Source organism: Manis javanica, chromosome 1 (assembly GCF_040802235.1).
Source record: "Manis javanica isolate MJ-LG chromosome 1, MJ_LKY, whole genome shotgun sequence".
NCBI lineage: Eukaryota > Metazoa > Chordata > Mammalia > Pholidota > Manidae > Manis > Manis javanica.
The window spans coordinates 111,946,805-111,968,548 of record NC_133156.1 but is presented as its reverse complement, the minus strand read 5'-3'; the positions used below and the strand labels follow the sequence as shown (position 1 = coordinate 111,968,548).

Sequence of the window (21,744 nt, the reverse complement as noted above, 5' to 3'; positions counted from 1 at the left end):
TATATTCAGGGCTTGAGAAATGTAGTCTCATAAAAATAGTTTCCTTTTTTTATTTATTTTTGTGACTGTGAAATTCTTCCCAAAATTATAAACATATAATTGTTTAATTAATAATTTTTTTAGTCTTACTAATATACTTAATACTATAATTACTTGTCCTATTACTTTTTATGGCTTAGATGAATTTAGCTATAACTCCATAGTAGGTCCTTTAAACTCTTCTCTTATTCTTTTGTAGCACATCTGGGCCCATATGAATGAAAAACCCAGGTAGATTCTGGTATTTATGGCCTAAGTTTTGAATTTCCTCAGCCTTCCAGTTCCAACCTTGCTCTACAGTGCTTCCATCTCCCTTCCTTACACACAACTGGTTCTTCTTTCTTGTTTTACTCTGGAAAGTTTAGTGGGCTTTTAACTCCCAGTCTCTGGCTCTATCCACTTGACTGCCGACACCTTCCTTTCCTGGAGAGGGATCGACTGTTCATGGCATCTTTCATGAAAAGCCCTAGGATCTCTTTCTGTGCAGGGCCTTTAACAGCAGTCCTCACCCCATGGAACATAGACTTGATGATCATGAGTTCATGGCTCCCTTCTTCCAAAGTAATCAACTTTGAAACCAAAAAGCTTAAAATGTCCAATGTTGGCAGTATATCTTCACTAGTGTTTTAATTTCTATTATATGGTGTCCAGTTGTGTATCTAAAACTTCGTTAGGCATCATGATAAGTGGCTTCCTTTACATCTTCAAACTTTAAAAGAACCACCAGAGATAATTCTTCTAGAGTATTTATGCTCTTTTGTCAGAGACAGATGCCCAATCTCTCAGCTTTGTTCTGGTAGTGCATATAACTGTATTTTTTATAGTAAATAATAATAAACTTACTTAAGGAAGGCAATGAATAAAAATTTAGGAGACAGAAGTTTCACAGTGTGTTTCATGACTTTAATATATTTCATTTCCTCTACTACAAAAGTTAGGTTAAATCAAGCCACTTCGGTAAACAAATGAGAAGGAAAAAACAAAACGTGTAAAAAACATGTTTGACTATGTCACTCAGAACTATAAAAATACTCTATGCTTATAAGCAATCCAAATTCCTTGGTAACCTCAGATCCTTTCAAATCTTGTCACAACTTCACTTGCCTTTTCTAACTTTTACTCCCTTCTATTCATCTATTTCATGGTGCCTTTGTCTAGAATGCCCATTATTCTTTTTCTGTGCCTATGAAACCCCCTGTGCATTTCCTGCAAGGCTAAACTCCAGGGCCACCATCTCTATGAAACCCTATATTTTTCTTTCTATTGACTTTACCCACTGCTCTCAAGCTTATCAGACACAACTAGAATGACCTATGCATATCTCTGGGTAGCTTGGGAATTTTCTTGAGGATGGGGCCAAGCACTTGATCATGGTTGAATTACCCAGGACCTGCTTCACAGAAGTAACTCCATAAATGTTTGAATTAATGAATTACATGGGGGCAGATGGTGCAGGCAATAAAAATGAGTAACTGTCTTGGTATAACTTATGGATGAGTAAAGCAGTTGAAAATACCACATAATTTGTAAAACAAGCTTTGTAAGTGTTATTATTTCAGAGCCAAATAACAGACTCTCTTTCTTTTGATGTATTTTTTATTAAATACAAATGAATATTTTCCTACATATATATTTAGTGGCCTACTCCTATTACAAGAAATACCAATCTTCTTAGTTTGATTACTAACTAATCACTTATTTATTTCAAACCTGGAATTTTAGAGCCCATCTACTTGATTTAACTTTCTAGAAATTGGTTAAAGGAAAATTATTCAATCAACCTGCTCAAATAATCCCAGAATTGTCTACAAACTTAAAATATAACTAACTCATATGGCAAATTAAGGGATCCAGCAACACAGCTAAAAATGTTAATTGCTCATCAGTGGTGGTTATTCTGAGTCAGAGAGTGCCACAAAGTAAAAATTCTTGCCAGGGCACCACCCTGGTACTCTGTCTCCCACATCAGCTCTAAGTGTGTCACTCATGTTGAAGTCGGCCAGTAAGTTTTAAGGAAGTTCCTACAGAGTTAAGAACTGTCCCTCAAAAGGATTATAAGTCAAATGTTTTTCAGAAGTACCAGTTGCCCAGATGTCTTTGGACCAGGTTTCTGGCACAGACTTGTTCAGGAAACAGGGTGGGAGGAACTCCTATTTTATATTTCAAGTGGAAAAACATTCACCCAAGAACATTATGCATAACAACAACAACAAAAGGTTGGTTGGTGGTGGAGTTCAAGCTCCACATCATTGTGACTTTATTTTGGTCCTAGAATAAGCAATCTTGGGTTCTCAAGTTGAAACAAAAACAACTAATATGGTGATTTCATTAGACTGCTTAATTTAACAGGCTTAAAATGAAACATTTCAATGTAAGAACTGAGGACAAAACTGCTTGCTTTCTGTTCCTAGTTACAAATGAAAGAAGTTAATGGACAGCAGATTTTCAGTAGAAAAACAACTGTCCTACCCATTTTTTGTCTCTGTAGAACACAGCCCTGGAATCCAATACATAGCAGGAACTTAAGAATTACTGAACTAGACTGAGCTGCCCAGATGAGTTAGCCTTGTGAATGAGCATCACGGTCTTGAAGGACATTCCCCTGAATACATACATAGTGTAACTTAAAAAGCTGAATTTTTATGAAATCGTTAGTAAAAACATAAGCAGCTTTGGACAATTTCACATACCCCTACACCTCAGTCGGGGGCGGGGGGCAGGCGGGCTGTGTTTGACTCTTTTAAAATGTATTTAAAACCTCATATGTAACTTTTTAAAAAACATCATTTTGCATTTTTCTTATAAATATCTGTTATTTAACATACAACAATGTAAAAAGTATTTTCTACTGAGTAAAACTGACTTCACCCTCCTTCACATGTGGGAGTACCCTATTTATCCTGTGGCTTTGAGAATACATGATCTTATTACCAAAGAACTCTGGCATTCACCAGAAGCAGAAATCTAGAACTTTGAATCCCAACCCATTCACAAAATTTTTTTGTTAAAAAAAAAATCCCTTTGACAGCTAGCTAATCTGAAAAGGCAAATCCTTGTTAATGTCATAATGGGTTCTGATATCTTTACACCCATTTTATAAAGATATAATCAAGATTACTCCCTAATCACAGTAAGTATTCTAAAGGTGAAGATTCCAGAAATAATAATAGGAGTTGATGAAGATGTTTTTAGCCAAACACTACAGTTCCTTGTGATGATCATCAAATTACATCACTTTCTCTAGGGCCCTGCCCCACGTTTCCATTGGCTAACTAACCTAATTCTCCCACTACTGGAAAAAGAACGATTCATTTTAAAGCACTAACTTTAATCCAGATATTGTGCTAAATGTTTTGTAGGCTTGCCTCATTTAATCTACACAATAATCTTCAAAGACAATATTTTCATCCCCACTTCACACTTGGGAAATCTGAGACTTAGAGAAACTTGGTAACTTCTCCTGAATCACACAGCTACTGCATGATGGTTCCAAGATACAAATTCAAGTTTAACTCAAGAACCTTACTTATTTCAGTAATTTTACACAATACACTAGATTAAGGAGAATACTTTGGTATGAGGTATGTTTTTCTTTTTGAGATTATTGGCCAGTAATCCCAATTACTTTTACCTCATTTCATAGTTTCTACATTCCAAATTCTTAATCAATTCAATCTCTTAAGTGCTCAGTGTACTTTTAATTTTCATTCCTATTTCCAAGGCTTAAAAGAGATGTGATCAAATTGGGTCTCATTTAAAATAGAAGAGTATAAAGTCTAGAATTTAACATTTGCTGTCAAGTGACCTCATATAATGAATAGTTTGTGACCCTAATTTTTATCTTCTCTAAGTCTCAGTTTACTAAAAATTGGCTAAGAAAATAGCTTGCCTTAAGTTGATTTTGTTTAGATGTATTGAAATGAAGAAAATGAGCACTTATTCTAAATTTAATTCTCCAGCAATAGCTATTTACTCCATCTCTACATTTACATTGATTTGACATGAAGATCAATAGATTTTGTCTTAAGATTCATACCACATACGAAAAGTAACTTTAACCATAGCAATGGTAATACCAGTTATCACCACTAGTTTTTAAGCCCTAAAGGAAATCAAAAATTTTTTTAATTCAAAGTATTTATTATCTCAAAAAAACTTCCCAATAATTATATTCTTCCCAATAATTGATCATATTATAAGTATGTTTTAACTCTATTTCAATAAGAAATAATTTTACAATTTCTCTTTTCATTTTTTCTAATTAAATAATATTGCAATTTGCTAAATTTCTCATATGTATATGCACATGTAAGTATATATGCATACCGGCACACATAAATATGTACATATATACACACACACTGTTATCTTTTTATGAAAACACTGAGCCACTTGCAGAAATACTTTGGGAAAAGTATTATGCATTAATCAGTTAATCAGTATTTATTGATTATTGTGCAAAGCCCTATGGGTCATACTGAGAGACATAAGATATAACTGACACTAAAGACAGGGAGATGGGAAGTACACATTCCTAGGCAGCTAAGCTTTCCCAGGAAAAGGAACAGCAGAGGGCAAGTTAATGATATCAGTCAATGAAGAGGAGAGAGACATTGAAAAGCCAAACTGGGACATGAGAGCACTGAATGCCAGCAAAGCGGCCCAAGTAATGTCTAATTGGGTTGTACTGTGATCCAACGTAATGACATTTTACTAGAGATTTATTTGTCAAGAAATGAAAATATGAAAGCTGGAAACACCATCCTGGAAAAACAGGATTTGTAATATATTTACTAAGTAGTGAATCACTTCAAATACATAAATTAGAAGATAAACTCCTTAGCTGAGAGGTCATGTTACTGAGATTTGATGACCTTCAACCCCTCAGTGCTGCCCACATTTATTTTTTATCTTCATTTAACTTATCTAACTTTTGTCTCCTCCAGCCTTTAGTCCCTGCAGTCTTCTATTCCGGGGGTATTATTCAGTCACCCCGGCAGGCCTCCCCCTCTCCTCTCCTTGGGTGGGTCAGCTACAGGGTGTCATCTGCGGAATGCTTGGGGCAGGGCTCCTGTGGGTGGCACTAAGGTCCCACCTAGCCCTAGGCCTGCTACACGGAGACACTCAAGTACTTGCTGAATTGAACTGAACTGCTTCTCTCCACCACATGTAAACACAAATCCACTCATCCAGCCCCTTCCCTTCCTTTGAAATTCTCAAAACCACTAAGACACAACTGCTTTAAAAAAGAGCAAGTATTGGATGAAGCTGTGTACATGTAGCTCTTGACTCACGGAGGTTGTGCCACGCACCAGACAAGGAAGGGAAGCATTGCAAACCCCTAAGCATTTCTGCCTGGGCTTCCCAAGGAGGGATAACAAACCCTAGCTTTTTGACCCACCGACTTAATTTTCCAATTCTCAGTTCCCTAGAGTAGTGGGAGTGGGGGAGGAGGGAGTAACATGAACATAATTTAATGCATTCTTGGTTATAAAAAGTCTGTTGAAAGAAGAAACAAAACAGTGACTGGAGTTATTAGATTCAATTCCCACTGTACAAACATCGCCATTCACCTTAAACAAAATAACCCACACACATTCCACTTCTAAGGAGACTGTTTTCCTCCTTCCTTTCTTTTTTCCCTCCCATTCTTGTTTCTCCTTTTCTCCTGCCTGTCATAGTCTTTCAAAAGAAAAGCTTACGTGAAAACACCCTCTAACCACGATTCACCATAACCGAAGCAAACCCTCCATAAGCGAAAGCAAAACCCTCAGTGGGGCGTGTCGGAGTGAACGACCCCCTTCCAATCCCCAGCACGACACACTTAATGCAAGACGACTGCACTACGAAGTTCTCGTGTCCGCGTGAGAGGGACCGGATATACCAGATCTTCTCACTTTCATAGACCGTCTAAACCCTTCTGCGCCATCGGACCCTAGGAAGGCAGCTTTTCCTTACGGGGCGAGAGCCCGGCATTTTCAAAGTGCCCTCCCTGCCCAGACGCGGGGAGAAGGGGTGCGAAGGAGGAGTCACTGGGCTGGCGACACCCTCCTCAGAGTCCACACCTCACTCTCCTTGGCTACCGCCTTAGGGAGTTGGCACCAAGAGTGGGATCACGCTGTCAATGAAAGGCAGATGTCCCTTTAAGGTTTGCTTTGCAGCTCGTGGACTTTAGCCTAATCACGGACCCGCGAAACTGGCTTTATTTGTCCATGTTTCGGACAGAGCCTGGGAGGCTGCCAGTGAAATTTCAGAGACTGAGAAGGGGAGGGCGATGTGGCAATCCGTCTGAGATATGAAAAGCATGGAGCGGACTTAAGACGCTTTCGTCCAAACGCAAGAAATCACTCTTGGGCTCCGGAGGGCCGGCGGAGACCAGCGACTGAAACTCGCGGCGGTGGGCAGAGTGGCCCTGAGCGCACGGCTCCCGCGCCCATTCCCGCCGGGTCCTGCGCTGCGATCCAGCGCGTCCGCCGGTGCGGCGCCCGCTCCGGCCATGGCCCCCCGGCGCCTCGCCAGCCCAGGGGTCGTTATCGCCAGCTGCTGGATCCTCACGGGTAAGTGACCCTACTTTTCTCTAGAGCATCTCCTGAGCGCGGGGCTCCGAGCTTCAGGTGGGGAGGGAGGTACGCACAACTGTGGCCCAGAAAGGGAGGGAGCGCTGCTCCACTTTCGGGTGTTCCAGGGGTAGTCCGGGCAGGTCGGAGTACAGAAAGGAGTTTCTGTGTTTTGGTTTTGATATAAATTTGTTTGGATGTCTTTTGAAAACCCTCTATCCCAGTGGTAGGATGGAGGCAGCTGTAAACTTTACAAGGTAGAATCGAATTTTCTAATTAAAGTTGTTTTGACAATATCCATTGTATTTTAGGACTTGGATGAAGGGCTTATCCCTCCTTTATTTTGGAGGGAAGTAACTAAGGGCGCCTGATTTATAAATGCAAAGTTCCTATCCTTGGGGTATTCCAGAGTAGGCACTATTTGAATTTTCTTTCTGTCAAGTATTCAAGATTTGTTTCTGCTACAAGGAAAGGGAGGAATGAAAGGCAAATTTGTTTCTTATCCTGAAATGATGTTTCTTTATTAGCACCCAGGAGGAGGAACATTTTGAAATTGAGGAATAGTGTACATTTACTGTATAAATATCACAGACTTTTTTAAATGCAAAATACAGTATTGTTACTTGTGTATTAGTAGGTGTGTTTAAGAAGGTATGTTCCCTGGAGAGGCAAAACTATATCCAACTTAGAAAAAGGTTGAATCATAGCATTTTCTCAGATTTCCCAAATGATTAACCCATGGTCAAATCGTTTTTACCAGTTACTGATTGAGGGGGAAAATTTGTAATGTTGAAAGAGAGAAAGCAGATGGGTGAAGCTTTGTGTGAAAGAAAATGACCTGATTAATGGTTTAATTACTGGTTGACTTTACCATATCATCAGTTTTCAATTGTCCAGTGTCTTTACTGCTGCAATGCTTATTCATACTAGTTTAATTTAGCATTTTATCATTAAAAATAGGGGTGATGCAGCAAATTTAGGCTGACTTACATGGCCAAGCATTGCTAACATTTATGAAGATCACTTAGAAATGGCTTATTAGCAAGCAAAACTTTTTTTTCCACACTGAGGTGGTATAAAAAGAGTTAATTATGAGGTCTGGCTTTTCATTCAGATATGTTCCACTACTCAGGAAATGTCCAATAATCCAAACAGTGGTAACTTCTGAACAGCTTTTCATCCAGTGAATGGTTTAACTTATTAGCTACTGTCACTACCCTTTACGCACATTTGACCTATGGATGGCTCTCCAGCTCAAATTTTTTGGAGGTTGCTTGTTATTGTGCAAAAATATGAATAGTTTGCTAATTATTCAAGTTGTACATTTTACAGTTGGCCAAATAAGCAGTCACTAGTGCAGAAAAGATCAAGTGATATATCCTGTGAAAAGATGAGGATGAAACTTAACAAAATAAAGATTACCAAATCACAATTTACATATATGTATATAAATTGAAGTACTATTTTAGTTCCACTGCTTTATTTTCCCATGCCTAAAACAGTCACAGGTTGCATACTGTGGGTTTTCTGTAATTTTTGGGAAAATATGCCTTGCTGAATTCAGGAAGGGACTTAAAGGAAAATAATGCATATTTTTAAATTATAATATTTAATCCTCTTGTGTGTGTATATATGTGTGAGTATATATTTAAATATGATATTCAATCGTATTGAAACTTAGAATTTAGAACGTATTGTCTCATCATCAACAGGTTCCTCATATGAGCTACATTTATTCCGATTTCACAACACAATGATTTGGAGTTTGATTTCTTTCTTTCCTTTGCTGGTTTCCCAGTCAGTCACTATATTGTCAGCTTTCTTGGAAACTTCCCTTCAATTCTTAGAGTCCACACCTAATCTGGCTATATCACCACCATACCTGCACCCCATGCCAACTACTGTAGAGAGCTCATCTGATCTTCAATCTGAACCCAACCTTTAATCCATCTTCCTAATGAGTAATTTTCATTATATCTTAGTCTTTAGTCAAAAAACTTTAGTGGTTTTATATTGTCTGTAGGTAAAATATAAAATTTTCAACTGGCCATAAGGATCTGCCCTAAGCCAGCACCTTCTCTCCCCTACTGCCCTGTTATCAGTTTCCTGCTGCTATGGAAAGAAATGGCCACAGATACACTGGCTTAAAACTAGACAGATTTACTCTCTTCAAGTTCAGTAGGTCAGAAGTTTCACCAGGCTAAAATCAAGGTGTTGGCAGAGCTGCATTTCCACCGGGGGCTCTTGGGGAGAACCCACTCCCTTGCCTTGTCCGGCTTCGGGAGGCTGCCTGCATTCCCGGCTGTAGCTCCATCCTCTGCCTTCAAAGCTAACACAATAGCATCTTCACATCTTTCCCTCAGAGTCTGTTCATCATCACATTTCCTTCTCTGACCTTACTGCCTCCTTCTTATAAGGATACTTCTAATCACATTGGGCCCACCTTTGCCTAAGGCCCACCAGGATCATCTCCCCATCTCAAGACCCTAATTTCATCACACCTGCCAAGTCCCTTTTGCCATATGAGGTAATGTATTCACAGGTTCCAGGGACTTGGACATGGACATCTTTGGAGGGCCATTACTCTGCATACCAAAACCCAAAACGTAAACTCCCCATGACAGCCAGTTACATTTCCATACTTACCCAAAATCCTCATGCTCATTTTACTACTGTGGTTATGAAGTGTATGTACAAAAGAACTTCACCCTTCTTCCCACCACACTCTGACATCTAAACAAACTCTCTCCAGCCTTCAAAGCTGGGTTCACATCACAACAGCAAGCCATCACCATCCTAACAAACTTCCCATTAGATTTACGACTGTCTGTATAGTTTTTCTCAATATTTAAAGATGTCTTTCCTTATGTCCAAATAAAGTTTTTATTTTTATTTTATGTATGTCAATATCCCAAAATTGGTGGCACATATAAAGGATTTAACTGAAGAAAACTTAATAAAGGGACTGTTGAGAGAGATGCATTTGAAGGAATTGACAAAAGATGGTGGAGCAGCTAAGGACAAATGACAGTGGGAAAAAAGCACCTGAAGCCCTACTGAGAAGAAAAGCCAGTATCATTCCTAGGCCTGAGGACATAGGAGTGTCAGCTTGACCGTGAACTTCAGCCATGGGAGGGGACACATTGCACAGGAGCTGTGGCCAAAGGAAGAGGGATGCAGCTAGTGCCAAAACTGAAGCCCACTAGGGAAGGAACAGGGGGAATAAAAACCATTCCTTTTCCTCCCACCCTCCAGTGTCTTGTCGAGCCCTCCTGCTGGCCACGTCCAGTGGCAGACTTCAGTCTTCCAGGGGACAAAGATCAAGGCATACAATAACGAGAAAACTAGCACAATTAATAGCTGAAAGACACATACTGAGAACATATTATATGTGTAGTGCTGTGACAAGAAATTTGCATATATTATTTTTCATTTTAATCTCAAAAAGAAAGGAAAATCTTGGAACTATTATCCATTTTAGAGATAAAGAAACCAAAATACTAAGAGGTTAAATTAATTTATCCAAAGTCACACAACTAGTAAATGGCAACTGCACTCAGCTCAGACCTCTGACCTCAAATCTCATGCTCTGAAATAGGCTGTCAGAACACAAGTGCATTTCTCTCTTGTTCCACTCTCTAAATGTTAAATCCAAGCATAACTGCCCAGAAGAGTTTGATAAGGATCAAAATAATGATGCAACTGAGTCTGTTACTTTTCTGACTCTTAGGTATATGGTAAAATTAAGTGATGTCTCACCCTACAGTAATCATAACTCAAATAAGACTACTATCTCTGGTTATTAAGAATACAAATATAGAATTACCCCCAATTGAGTTATATGTCTCTCCCCTCTAGAAACATTTTAGTTAGCCTAGAAGCAAGAGTCTTCTTTTATGACTTTTTTCACAGGCAAGATTTCTTATTCAAAATGAAGTCCAGTGAGGTGATGATTGAATATGACAGGAAGTCAACCGCTTACCTATGACAAAGACATGACCTTCAGTGGCGTACAGTGGATTGCCAGGAACTACCCAAGATGGTGAAACTCTTTAGTCATTATGATGTCTGCAGAGGCAGCAATAAACTCATAGGATTTGTTTTATTTAGTAAGTAGGCAATGAGAATACCAATGAAATATATATGCTCAACTGATTTTCTTCCCTGCTGTCATAATGCTATTTTGATGCTTAAGCTCTTGGGCCACAGATTATAACTGATGATCTTACTTCCTTAGACAAATGCTCCTTTTTCTTTATTCCTCCACTTCCAACCAAACAAATTTACCATTAGATTTAGAACTTGCTGAATTTTCATATGTCTCAAAATATTTCATTACAAAAGTAACTCATGTTTAAAATATATTTAGAAAATTAGGGATCAAATTGCTATTCTTTACCTACAATGCTTTTCTGTTGTTATGAAACACAAAATAGTGTATTTTAATTCACATTGAAGAAATTGCCACAATGCTAAAGTCAGAATACATTGCCAATTCAGAGTGGTCTGTGACTGAAGAATTGTACTCTCTCTCAAAGCAAGAGTACAGTAGAATATCAAGAGGTGTAAATGAGCTGAATATATTCCTGTCTTCAATATCATTGAGCTTCTTTCAGCTACTCTGTTGTCCCAGTTCCTCTCAAATCTCTGGGCCTTTGTATAGTGGTTACACTACTACCAATCCAGTCCCCACATAAATGTCATTTCCAAGAAACCCAGTGGAATAAATTGGACACCCTCCCCCAAAGACATGTAAGCCCCTAACACCTCTGCTACTATAATATAGCACATGATATTATAATTAATATTTAAGTGTGTTCTCAGGTTGCTGTATGCTCTATCAGGATAGAGTCTTTGTTTATTATCCTTAGCATCTAAAAATAATAAGCTCTTGAAAATTTGTTATTGAATGAATCACAGAAGAATAGGCCATAGACAAACTCATAAAATACTTAAGGGATCAGATTGTCTCTTTTAATTATATCCCTACCTGGAATATATATCTCTACACATATTTACATCTAATTGAATAGAAGACACCATCAATTGAATGATGCACCATTATTCTATGTATTACTTAAGAAAAGCACTGCCAACCCAATTATAACTGCTGTATTGTCAGGTGCCTCCTAGTTTCAGAGATGTTGAAATGTGAGCAAATGTGCACCTGAAAATTACAATCAGTAACATACAGTATATCTATATGAAAATTTTCTATCACATTTCTTTGTATTTTTAAAAACTGCATCGTAAGATTTCAAACACACTCCTTCTAGATGACACTCCTTATGGATACAAAGATATGAACATTGTCCCTCTTCTTAGTTCTTTTCCAGAGCCAAGTTTCTATTTGATTCAAGAGATAATTGCTCCACTGGCACCAGCAGCTTCCTCTAATTACTCTACTTTTAAAAGGAAACCAAAACAAAAACATGACAGTAAAGTAATCAAACAATGTTCCAGTTGCATAGGATCAAGGTGCATAAGATCTATGACTCTAGTTTTGGCAAATCCTAACTTTCTGTTACACTGTTGGTTAGTGTAGGGCTAAACATATATGAAGGTACCTAAGTTTTATCTAATGTCTTCTATAATTTAAAAGGAAGATTTAAAAATTGATGAAGTCTTAAAATGAGATTAAAACATATGCACTAATTGGTGGTAAGAATTTACTTTCTATGCAAAAACATAAATATTGTTTTATCCCAACACTAGATTTCTGTAAACAAAACAAGAGAGAAATATGAATTGAAAAATAATTGTAATTCAAATAAAAGGAGTGAAGTTATGCTTTTTTTGTATGAATTATCTGAAATCTGCTGAAATAATTACAAGTATTTAAATTTGAATAGGGCATCTACGTATTAGAACATCAAGTGGTTAAGATGAAAGTCTGCATATTTTATTATAAATCCTATACCCTTAATAAAAGTCACAATGTACTTTCAGAATTATTTTATGAGCTATATATCATTTGCAAATAATAAAGTGCAAAAATACATGGATATTCACCAGTCCTTAAAATTACACATTTTATTGTAATATTTTTGGTTAAATGATCCTGTAATGTACAGGGAAATAAACAAACAGAAGCACACACACACATACACACACATGCTCCTGTTGATAAAATTTTGGTTTTTGGTAGGAGGTTTTGTATTGTTTGTGGCAACTGCAAGTAAGTATTTTTAATCACGGGAAATTTAGATAGTGAGTACAGCAAGTTCTTTTAAAAAAAACAAAAAGCTTTCCTTTCTCCCTTTTCCCCTTTTGCCTGAATTAGGTGAATAATTCTCCCAGTTGTCCACTTAGCTTTTCCTGTGGAGGTCACATGGGCATCTTCGTACAATCTGAGGTTACCATATTCTCTCTAAATAAATACTGCATTTATTACTAGATATTCATAATCATAGATCTGGCTACTTACTCTGTAAAGGTAATTTTTCAGACCATGTATAATAAAACTAATTGTTGTTACACATAATTTTAAAACATTTTAAGACCTTGTCCTCAGTAAGATGTGTTTAAAATAATCATTTTCTTATAGCATGGATAGCACAAAAATAAAAACAGGTTTATAGAAACTTAAGAGTAATCTTTTTTAAATTTTTAGTAATATTTAAGACAGGACATGATTTCCTAATTTTAAAATGTCAGTGATAGACAAGGTGAAATCTCTGAATTAATGGGGAACTAACAACCACCCATTCTTTCATATGTAACTATGATTATGTTCCAGTTATTATGGTGGGTCCCAGGAACACAAAGACAAGTAAAAGGTAGTCTCCACCCTCAGGAGACTCATGGTCTGAAAGAGCATCAGATAATCGAAGAAGCAATAATGGGAGGAGCCCCTAAAATGTTCTAAGTAGAGGAAGGAAAAGATTAGCTTGTGTTGCAGGAAGGTAAGACTTGTGAAAAAATACAAGGTAAAAACAAGAAAATGTACATAGCTTCTAGTGTGCCAAACCCAGAGTATTCAAATAAGATTTCCATCCTGCAGGAGCCCCTAATCCCTCCTGCTGTCAAAGAAGCCATTTCAAACATATTATTGTAATAGAAGAAAGAACTATAATCAGTTCACCGATGAGGTTCATGAATCCCTTCATGCAGCAGGACTGATCTAAGGTTTCCCTGGAGAAGAGGTGCTAGAATAAATAAATGCATCCAACAGATTACCCATCAGTCAACCTTACTGAACCAGTTACTTTCTCCAAAGCTGAATAATTATGATCACATTCAAGTGAACTAAGAAAGTACCTGGTGACTATTCAATGAATAACAGTTCCCTTTGTCTGATCCAGATTTCTAGTTTCAAGCCAGGCATTCTCAGAGATTTACCACAGTACCTTACATGTTTATAGAGCTCTACCATTTACAGACTATCATAATTCCATTAGAACCTCATAAAGGTCATCAAATGAGAGAGGTGGAATAAATCATCTTATTTACAATTTAGAATGAATAAGTTTAGGTTTATAGAGGTTAGGGAACTTATCTAAAATTGCTAGAATCCAGCTAGAAAAGACCATAACTCAAGTCTTCAGACTTTTGGCTTGTAAGTATTAAACTTCATAATAATCTTTACCACTAAATTGGGCCTTAGGAAGAATAAAATTCAAAAGATAGTACATAAAATCAAAAATAAATGTGTTAGGGTGAGATTATGGGTATTGCTTTAATTTTTAAAATACTGTTGCAGCATAATTTTTACAGATAAAACAGTTTTAATTATTGAATTCAATTCCTTCCCTCCATTCTTAAGTAAATGAAACTGAGTTTTAAAGAAACTGAGTGCTGCCAAAACTTACAGTAAGAACAATTAACATGGTAAGAATTACAATCCAGGATGCTTGACTTCTAGCCCAATTTTCTTTTTTAGACACTGAAAGTATATCAAAAATAACAAATTTAACTTTTGGAGGTAACAACACTAACTTCTTGTTTCTTCTAGAGAGATTAATATAAATAAAATATTATAGGAAAAATAGTTATAGAGTTACTGATATAAAGGTTTCTATTTTCAAAGAGCCAATAAATAAATATAAAATTAGAATTTAAAACAACAGATCTTCCAAATGTTTTTTTTCTCATGACTGTGCTTATTTTGGTAAAGAATGAAAATTCCATATACTACTCTATATTATAGAACTGCTATAAGTACAGCAGTTTTAAAATAAGAATTATAAACTACTATTATTAAGTAAACTATGGTTGATAACAATATCAGTGCCTTAAGACCTGTGATAGTGTTCATATAGCTGACACACTTTACATCTGATCCACTGTTTATCATCCATATACAAGTGCCTACAATGTGCAAGGGACTTTTCAAGGTTCACTGGAGGGATGAATCCACCCAGAGTCAATAAGAAAGAAAAGATACGTATTCAAACTAACATAATGTGTGGTTTTAAATCTGAAATAACATTCAAGCTTGTCCTTAAGAAGGATTTATGAAAGCAGGAGTGAGAGGAAGTGACATTTTAAAAAGAACAGCATGAGTTAAGGCAGCAAAATATAAAGGTTCCAGGATGTGTGAGGAGCAAAGATTACTCCTATGGTGGAATATAGGATTCTGGTGGGGGGACAGGTGGGAAATGAAGCTTGTAAGGCCATACATATCACAGGTGCCTTGAATGCCAGGGAATTCTGATTTTAATTAATAAGGAATGGGATCTCAAAATAAAAGTGTAATGATTGGTCTAAAAATATAAAATCTGGAGCAAACATCTGAGCATTCAACAATAAGCTCCAGTTTAAAAAAATGTTCTGTTACTTATGTTTCAGATCAAATAGTAATTCCATGAAAAATTTTATAGAATGCTCAATCACTAAAGTACCTTAATGTTTAAAAAGACAGCCCAAAGCAGTTTGCCTCATAATTTAAATAATTTTTAAAAAAATGAACCAGAGAATGAACAATGTGGGTTTTCCACAGGTTTTAAATGTAGACATGTATGTTTATTTTTCTAAAGCATATGTTTGATTTTTCTCAAGGATTATAATGGTAACCTAGGCTGGACAGAAGGAAAACTATGTTAAAAGAAAAATATAAATTTTTTTTAAATAAAAGAGTAAGGAAGGTACTGGTGCCTTTCAAATCCTCTGAGTTGTTTCCTAAGCTGTGGGTCTTGAGCTGATAAAGGTGAAGTTAAGGGGAAGTGGCAGTGAAGAACAGCACATAATTTGTGGTTGCAGACATGATTTCAAGCATTCATAACCAAGTACTGCTATAGTGGAAACAGGAAGGGGTGTACAGTTAAGCAGACCTTAATTTAAAGACTGGTTATTAATCTTCAATACATTTCTTAACTTCTCTTTAATTCATTTTCTTATTCTGTAAAATGAGGATAACAAATATTTACCTTACAGATGATGAATAGAAAGAGCATAGAAAGTAGCTGAATATTCAATAAACAATAGCTCTTCAATGAAAACCTAATACTTAGTAAGATCCTACTGTGTACCTGCCACCGTGATGCTGTGGCTTTTAATCCTTTTAATCCTCCAGAGTTCAAAGAGAGGTGAATTGTACTTAGGTGATCAAGGAGCAACTTGAAGTATCTCCTACTTCTCTCTCTCTCTCTCTCTCTCTCTCTCTCACACACACACACACACGCACACACACACGGGAGTGAGAAAGAGGCGCCACAAAACAAATAGTGGTTCTAATTTGCACTACAGCTTTAAGAAGGGACCTTGTGTCTCCTGACGGTCTCTGAAGATAATTGATACTTGATTATTAAGACCTGTGCCCAAGTCCGATTCCTCCGTTTCATCCCTCTCTCAACCAGTTTAGGGTAGTAAGCTTCTCTTTCAGTGCTGTACACATTAAGAGACTAAAGAGAATGCGAAGATATGCGTGTAGGACTCCTCCGCTCTCCACCCCATCTTAACTCTCAAGAAAACTTTGGTCGGCTTTTCTCTGTTCACTGGTCTCTTTCAGAGTCAGTCCTGACTTCTCAAACTCCCCAATAAAAAATGTTGTGACATAAGGATTTTCTTTAAAATCTATTTCGTAGCTATCCAATTGGGTCGGTTCTAGAAGATCAGAATTTCCCCACTTCCCTTACCCTCAGTTGTCAGCTCAACTTTGGCAGTGAAAATACCGCCCTAAACTATTGCGACCCAACCCCCAACCCAAACATTTCACAGGCTACTAAGCTGCGGAAAGCACAGAGATTGACAAATTTGGATTCTGTGATTCCCAGGACATCAGGCCAAGCAACTGAGAGGTCCAACCGGGGTAAATTCCACAGATGTTTTCTTCTCTCTTTGGGATCAGTGCTTTAACATCTGGGCTAACCAGCTCGTGCAGACACAGTAACTAAGCGCAGAAAACGGCTGGGCGAGTTGCTCAGAGCCCAGACCGACCGTGACTAGTTGTTCTTAGAAAACGCATCTGGAAATACCAGCACCAATAGGCGTGTACCGTCTGACTACTGATAAGGCAGGGGTAAAACCGAGCATATTTTGGACTTTGGGGCCAGTTCTGCACTGTTGAGAAGTCCTTTTGCTTTTAAGTTTTGAAATTGGAATGTACCTGGGGTGGTGGGGAGAAGGGGCAGAGTGGCAACTACACGAGCTGAAAGGAAATATATTTGCACTCACATATTCCCCAGATTCTTCATAAACAGGGATGGAAGAGAGAACTCATGAAGTCCAATTTCAGCATTAAAACAAAGACTTGCTGCCTGATTCCGCGCTTCCCTTAGTTGGTTTATTTGTCTGGAGCTGCATCTCGGTTAGTGCGCCTGCGACCCCGCAAGCTGAGGCCACGCCTCCCTGGTGTCGTAAAAAGTGCGCCGGGAGGTGGACGGCGGGCTGCACATGCGCCGTCATTGCATCAGCCACTTGGTCTGTGCTGGCAGCTGGAACCACCGGGAAGGCGGTGTCTCTCGGCGGGTTTGGCGCTGCGCGACATCAGGCTGAGAAAAGAAGGGCTAAGAGTAAGTGCTCCCTTCGGCCGCTTGAGTCAAAGCTAGAGTATTTCCTTCCCGCCAGGCAAGTGCCTGTAGGAATCGGACCCCGCCCCCTTACCGGTCTAGACAGACGCCTTTTCTCCTCCCGGCCCCTTTCCCGGTGGGGATCCCCTCGGTCTCCCAGTTTTGGTAGTGAGCCCCTGCCAAGGCCATGAAACTCGTGAGGAAGGACATTGAGAAAGACAATGCGGGCCAGGTGACCCTGGTCCCCGAAGAACCTGAAGACATGTGGCACACCTACAATCTAGTGCAGGTGGGCGACAGCTTGCGCGCCTCCACCATCCGCAAGGTACAGACTGAGTCCTCCACCGGCAGCGTTGGAAGCAACCGGGTCCGCACTACCCTCACTCTCTGCGTGGAGGCCATCGACTTCGACTCTCAAGCCTGCCAGCTGCGAGTTAAGGGGACCAACATCCAAGAGAATGAGTATGTCAAGATGGGGGCTTACCACACTATCGAGCTGGAGCCCAACCGCCAGTTCACCCTGGCCAAGAAACAGTGGGACAGTGTGGTTCTGGAGCGCATCGAGCAGGCCTGTGACCCAGCCTGGAGTGCCGATGTGGCAGCTGTGGTCATGCATGAAGGCCTTGCCCATATCTGCTTAGTCACTCCCAGCATGACTCTCACTCGGGCCAAGGTGGAGGTGAATATCCCTAGGAAACGGAAAGGCAACTGCTCCCAGCACGACCGGGCCTTAGAGCGATTCTATGAACAGGTGGTCCAGGCCATCCAGCGCCACATAAACTTTGATGTCGTAAAATGCATCCTGGTAGCCAGCCCAGGATTTGTGAGGGAGCAGTTCTGCGACTACATGTTTCAACAAGCAGTGAAGACCGACAACAAAGTGCTCCTGGAAAACCGGTCCAAGTTCCTTCAGGTAAAGCAGCCTTACCCAGGGATAATTAAGAATGGGCAGAGGGGTTTGTATAAAGTACTTCTAAAGTTTTAGAACTGGGAAAGTACAAGAGCAGAAAGTGTTTACCTGACTGTGATTGTATAAATGAGATCATGAAAGAGAATTGTTAAATAGCTAGCAAAATTATATAGTAAATTTTGCTTAAGTCCTTAAACATATAAAGCCTATTAGTGCTTTTTGGCTTTAGGTCATTGTGGACTGTTTAATGGGTGCTCTAACAGATTCTTTTGTCTAACTTTTATACTTGTGACCCTAGGTACATGCCTCCTCTGGACACAAATATTCCCTGAAAGAGGCCCTTTGTGACCCTACTGTAGCTAACCGCCTTTCAGACACTAAAGCTGCTGGGGAAGTAAAAGCCTTGGATGACTTCTATAAAATGTTACAACATGAACCTGACCGAGCTTTTTATGGACTCAAGCAGGTGGAGAAAGCTAATGAGGCTATGGCAGTTGACACACTGCTCATCAGTGATGAGCTCTTCAGGCACCAGGATGTAGCCACACGGAGCCGGTATGTGAAGCTGGTGGACAGTGTGAAAGAGAATGCAGGCACTGTTAGGATATTCTCTAGTCTTCATGTATCTGGGGAACAGCTCAGCCAATTGACTGGAGTAGCTGCCATTCTTCGCTTCCCTGTCCCTGAACTTTCCGACCAAGAGGATGATTCCAGTTCTGAAGAAGATTAATGATTGGAACCTATAATTGAGACAGCATTGTGTCTTCTCTTCTTCACTGTTACACATTTTCACAGCATATTTGTGACAGAAAGCTGCAGCAGTGGCACTTTGTGATTCTCACGGGGATTTCTCCTGTATTTGGTCACAACTAGATACTTTGTGGTTGGCAGGACATGTATTCAAACTAAACAATGAATTAAAAGGAAATCATCTCCATGTAGTGCCATCTTTATTAGGATAATTTTATATAGGAATTACGAGTTATTTGCAGTACTTAGAAAAATTTTATATATTTAATAAGAAAGCCTATTTATTTGGGATAGATTATAAAATGCCATACTTTGTGCTTGAAATAGTTTTCCTTAGGAAAAACTTTTTAATATTTCACTATCCTCAGTTTACATTGTTTATGTTCTGCGTAGTGTTCTTGCACTGTGTTTAATGACCCCTTTTCTCCCCACTGCCCCTACACTCAATTTTTTTGTAATTTATTTGCTATTTTAATTTTGTTATATAGCCAAATAATTAGTAGACTTTTCTTGAAGGCATGTTTAAAATGGTATTTTTTTAGAGAGTTGTTAAAGCAATCATGTTAAAAGTGAACCCTTGTCTGTGTGTGTGTGTGTGTGTGTGTGTGTGTGTGTGTGTGTGTGTGTTTAAGAATCAATCATACTTGCTTTAGAGGACCACTTGGTAATTTTTTTCTCATAGAGTTTTGATCTACTAGGGATTCTCAAGATAATCTAATTGAGGCACCTTTATTTTTAAAATGAGACTAAAGTATGTGATTTGCTTATTATATGGCTAATTAGTGGCAAAGCTGGAAGTAATCCAATCTGGACTTCATTTCTTTGCATTGTCACATTATATATGTACTTATTTTGGGCTTGTCATAATTATACTTCATAACTGTCTTATATTTGTATGTGGCATTAGTCAGTGCATTCTTATTGAACTTTCTCTACACCCTATTTTAGGGCTGAGAAAACCTGTTCAGAAAGTTTGAGTAAGTCACATTGATAATATGTGGCAGTTGACTTGTACTCCAATACTCTTTACTCTATTTAGGGGATTTCTGCAAATACCTGAGAGTTTAAAATACTCTTTATTAAATGCTTTTGATGTTCATTTCTAAGAATTGGGAGGGAATTGCATCTTGACCTTTTACAAACCTCAGTTTAGTGAAATGATGAGGAAAGGCCTTCTGAAGAAAGAGTAATTAATTAATTTATAATTTAAGGATTAGTGATGCCTACTTCTGTTAAGGATACTAAGTAATGTCTTGATTGTCCTTTCTGTGTCTGGGCCTTTCTTCTGGTATAAGTACCAAGTTTGAGAAATATTTTTTATAAATTAAGCTAATCTGAACCTTTTTATCTGTAATTAGGAATAGACACCTGCATGTATTTCAAAATCACATTTTTGTGTATCTACCTCCTAAAAGTAATTCAGATTGTCATTTCATTATATTCTATAAGTATCTAAAATATGTTATTAAATAATTTGGTAGGAGTATAGAAATTAAGCCTCTAAGATTCTTAATGTTATAACCTGATTGATAATGAATCACATTCTCAATAAGAATTTGGAGATTTGAGGCATCAATTACACTCAATCTACACAATACTAGTTATTCTCAGGCCTGTTATTTATGGTAATAGAAACCAGGGGCAGTAAAACCTACCAATAACTAACAAATACATTTTAGGCCATAGGCTCTCAAATTTAGTTGCTTGTTAGCCTGACCTCGGGATTTAAAACTCAGTGTCGAGACTGGACCCAGACTAAATAACCTTGCACCCCTAGAAATTTTTTAAACCTCCACAGGTGATTCCAAATAGGTATTAAATCTTAGAACCACTGATTCAAGCCTTGCTATTCAAAAGTGTGGTCCATGGACAAGAGCATGAGAGCTTGTTATAAACTAGAATCCAGGACCCTACCCTGGAGCTACTGAGTTGCAATCTCCAGTTGATTGCTTTATATAATCAAATCTGATAAACATAGGCAATGGCTTATTCTCTCTGCACTAGTAAATCCTGGCTGGGGTTGCCAGCCGTAGAAAAATAGATTTGAATTATAAGCTCTTTGAAGAGAGTTAATTGGCCAATATTCAGTTTTTTATGAAACTTCTATAAAAAAGCCTGCTATATGTCTATAAAGTACTTAAAATACCCTTCAGAATTCCTATGTTTACAGTTACATTTTATACCATTAATAGTGTAAATCTTTTAAAGTGTATAGATAGAAATGTCAAAATACTGAAAGGAGCATATAAAATAAAAAATTCTATTAAAATTTTTACTATTCTTTAAAAGCAAAATGAACCATAAGTCTTTGGAAACCATATATAACAGTCTAATACCTATTTATAATGAATTGTTATTCATTAATAAGGAATGATGGGTAATAAATGAAAATGTTACTGTAACATACCTCCCTATTGAATGCAATATTTGTACTATAGATTCACACTTTGATTTTCTACCCCCATTAGGCACAATAAATGAGAAGCTTGCAAATTGTTTCATTTTATTCTACATATGATACAAATCAAATTACATTTTG

At 38.0% G+C, this 21,744-nt stretch overlaps 2 protein-coding genes and 1 long non-coding RNA gene across 14 annotated transcripts in view; 2 read left to right on the top strand and 1 right to left on the bottom strand.

Moving 5' to 3' along the window:
* Positions 1 to 18,166, bottom strand: part of LOC108400789 (uncharacterized) — a 292,621-nt gene extending 274,455 nt beyond the window's left edge. For all 12 annotated transcript variants that reach the window (XR_012131211.1, XR_012131207.1, XR_012131197.1 and 9 more), the window contains exons 1-2: positions 18,030 to 18,166; positions 17,211 to 17,527 (exon numbers count right to left, since the gene is read on the bottom strand). This is a non-coding gene — a long non-coding RNA (uncharacterized lncRNA). The remainder of the gene's footprint in view (positions 1 to 17,210; positions 17,528 to 18,029) is intronic.
* ITGA1 (integrin subunit alpha 1) overlaps positions 6,463 to 21,744 on the top strand; it is a 154,799-nt gene continuing 139,517 nt past the window's right edge. Inside the window, exon 1 of the mRNA XM_017666357.3 lies at positions 6,463 to 6,596. Within this exon, the coding sequence (XP_017521846.3) occupies positions 6,536 to 6,596 (61 nt within the window). The 5' untranslated portion in view covers positions 6,463 to 6,535. The remainder of the gene's footprint in view (positions 6,597 to 21,744) is intronic.
* Positions 17,525 to 21,698, top strand: PELO (pelota mRNA surveillance and ribosome rescue factor). The gene is made up of 2 exons (XM_017666359.3): positions 17,525 to 18,458; positions 18,754 to 21,698. Exons 1-2 carry the CDS (start codon positions 17,733 to 17,735, stop codon positions 19,183 to 19,185), a joined length of 1,158 nt encoding a protein of 385 aa, XP_017521848.1. The 5' UTR covers positions 17,525 to 17,732; the 3' UTR covers positions 19,186 to 21,698.

Coding starts and splice junctions, on each gene's coding strand:
- PELO (XM_017666359.3), top strand. CDS start 17,733: ATGAAACTCGTGAGGAAGGACATTGAGAAAGACAATGCGGGCCAGGTG. Junction 18,459..18,753: donor ACCGGTCCAAGTTCCTTCAG/GTAAAGCAGCCT, acceptor TTGTGACCCTAG/GTACATGCCTCCTCTGGACA.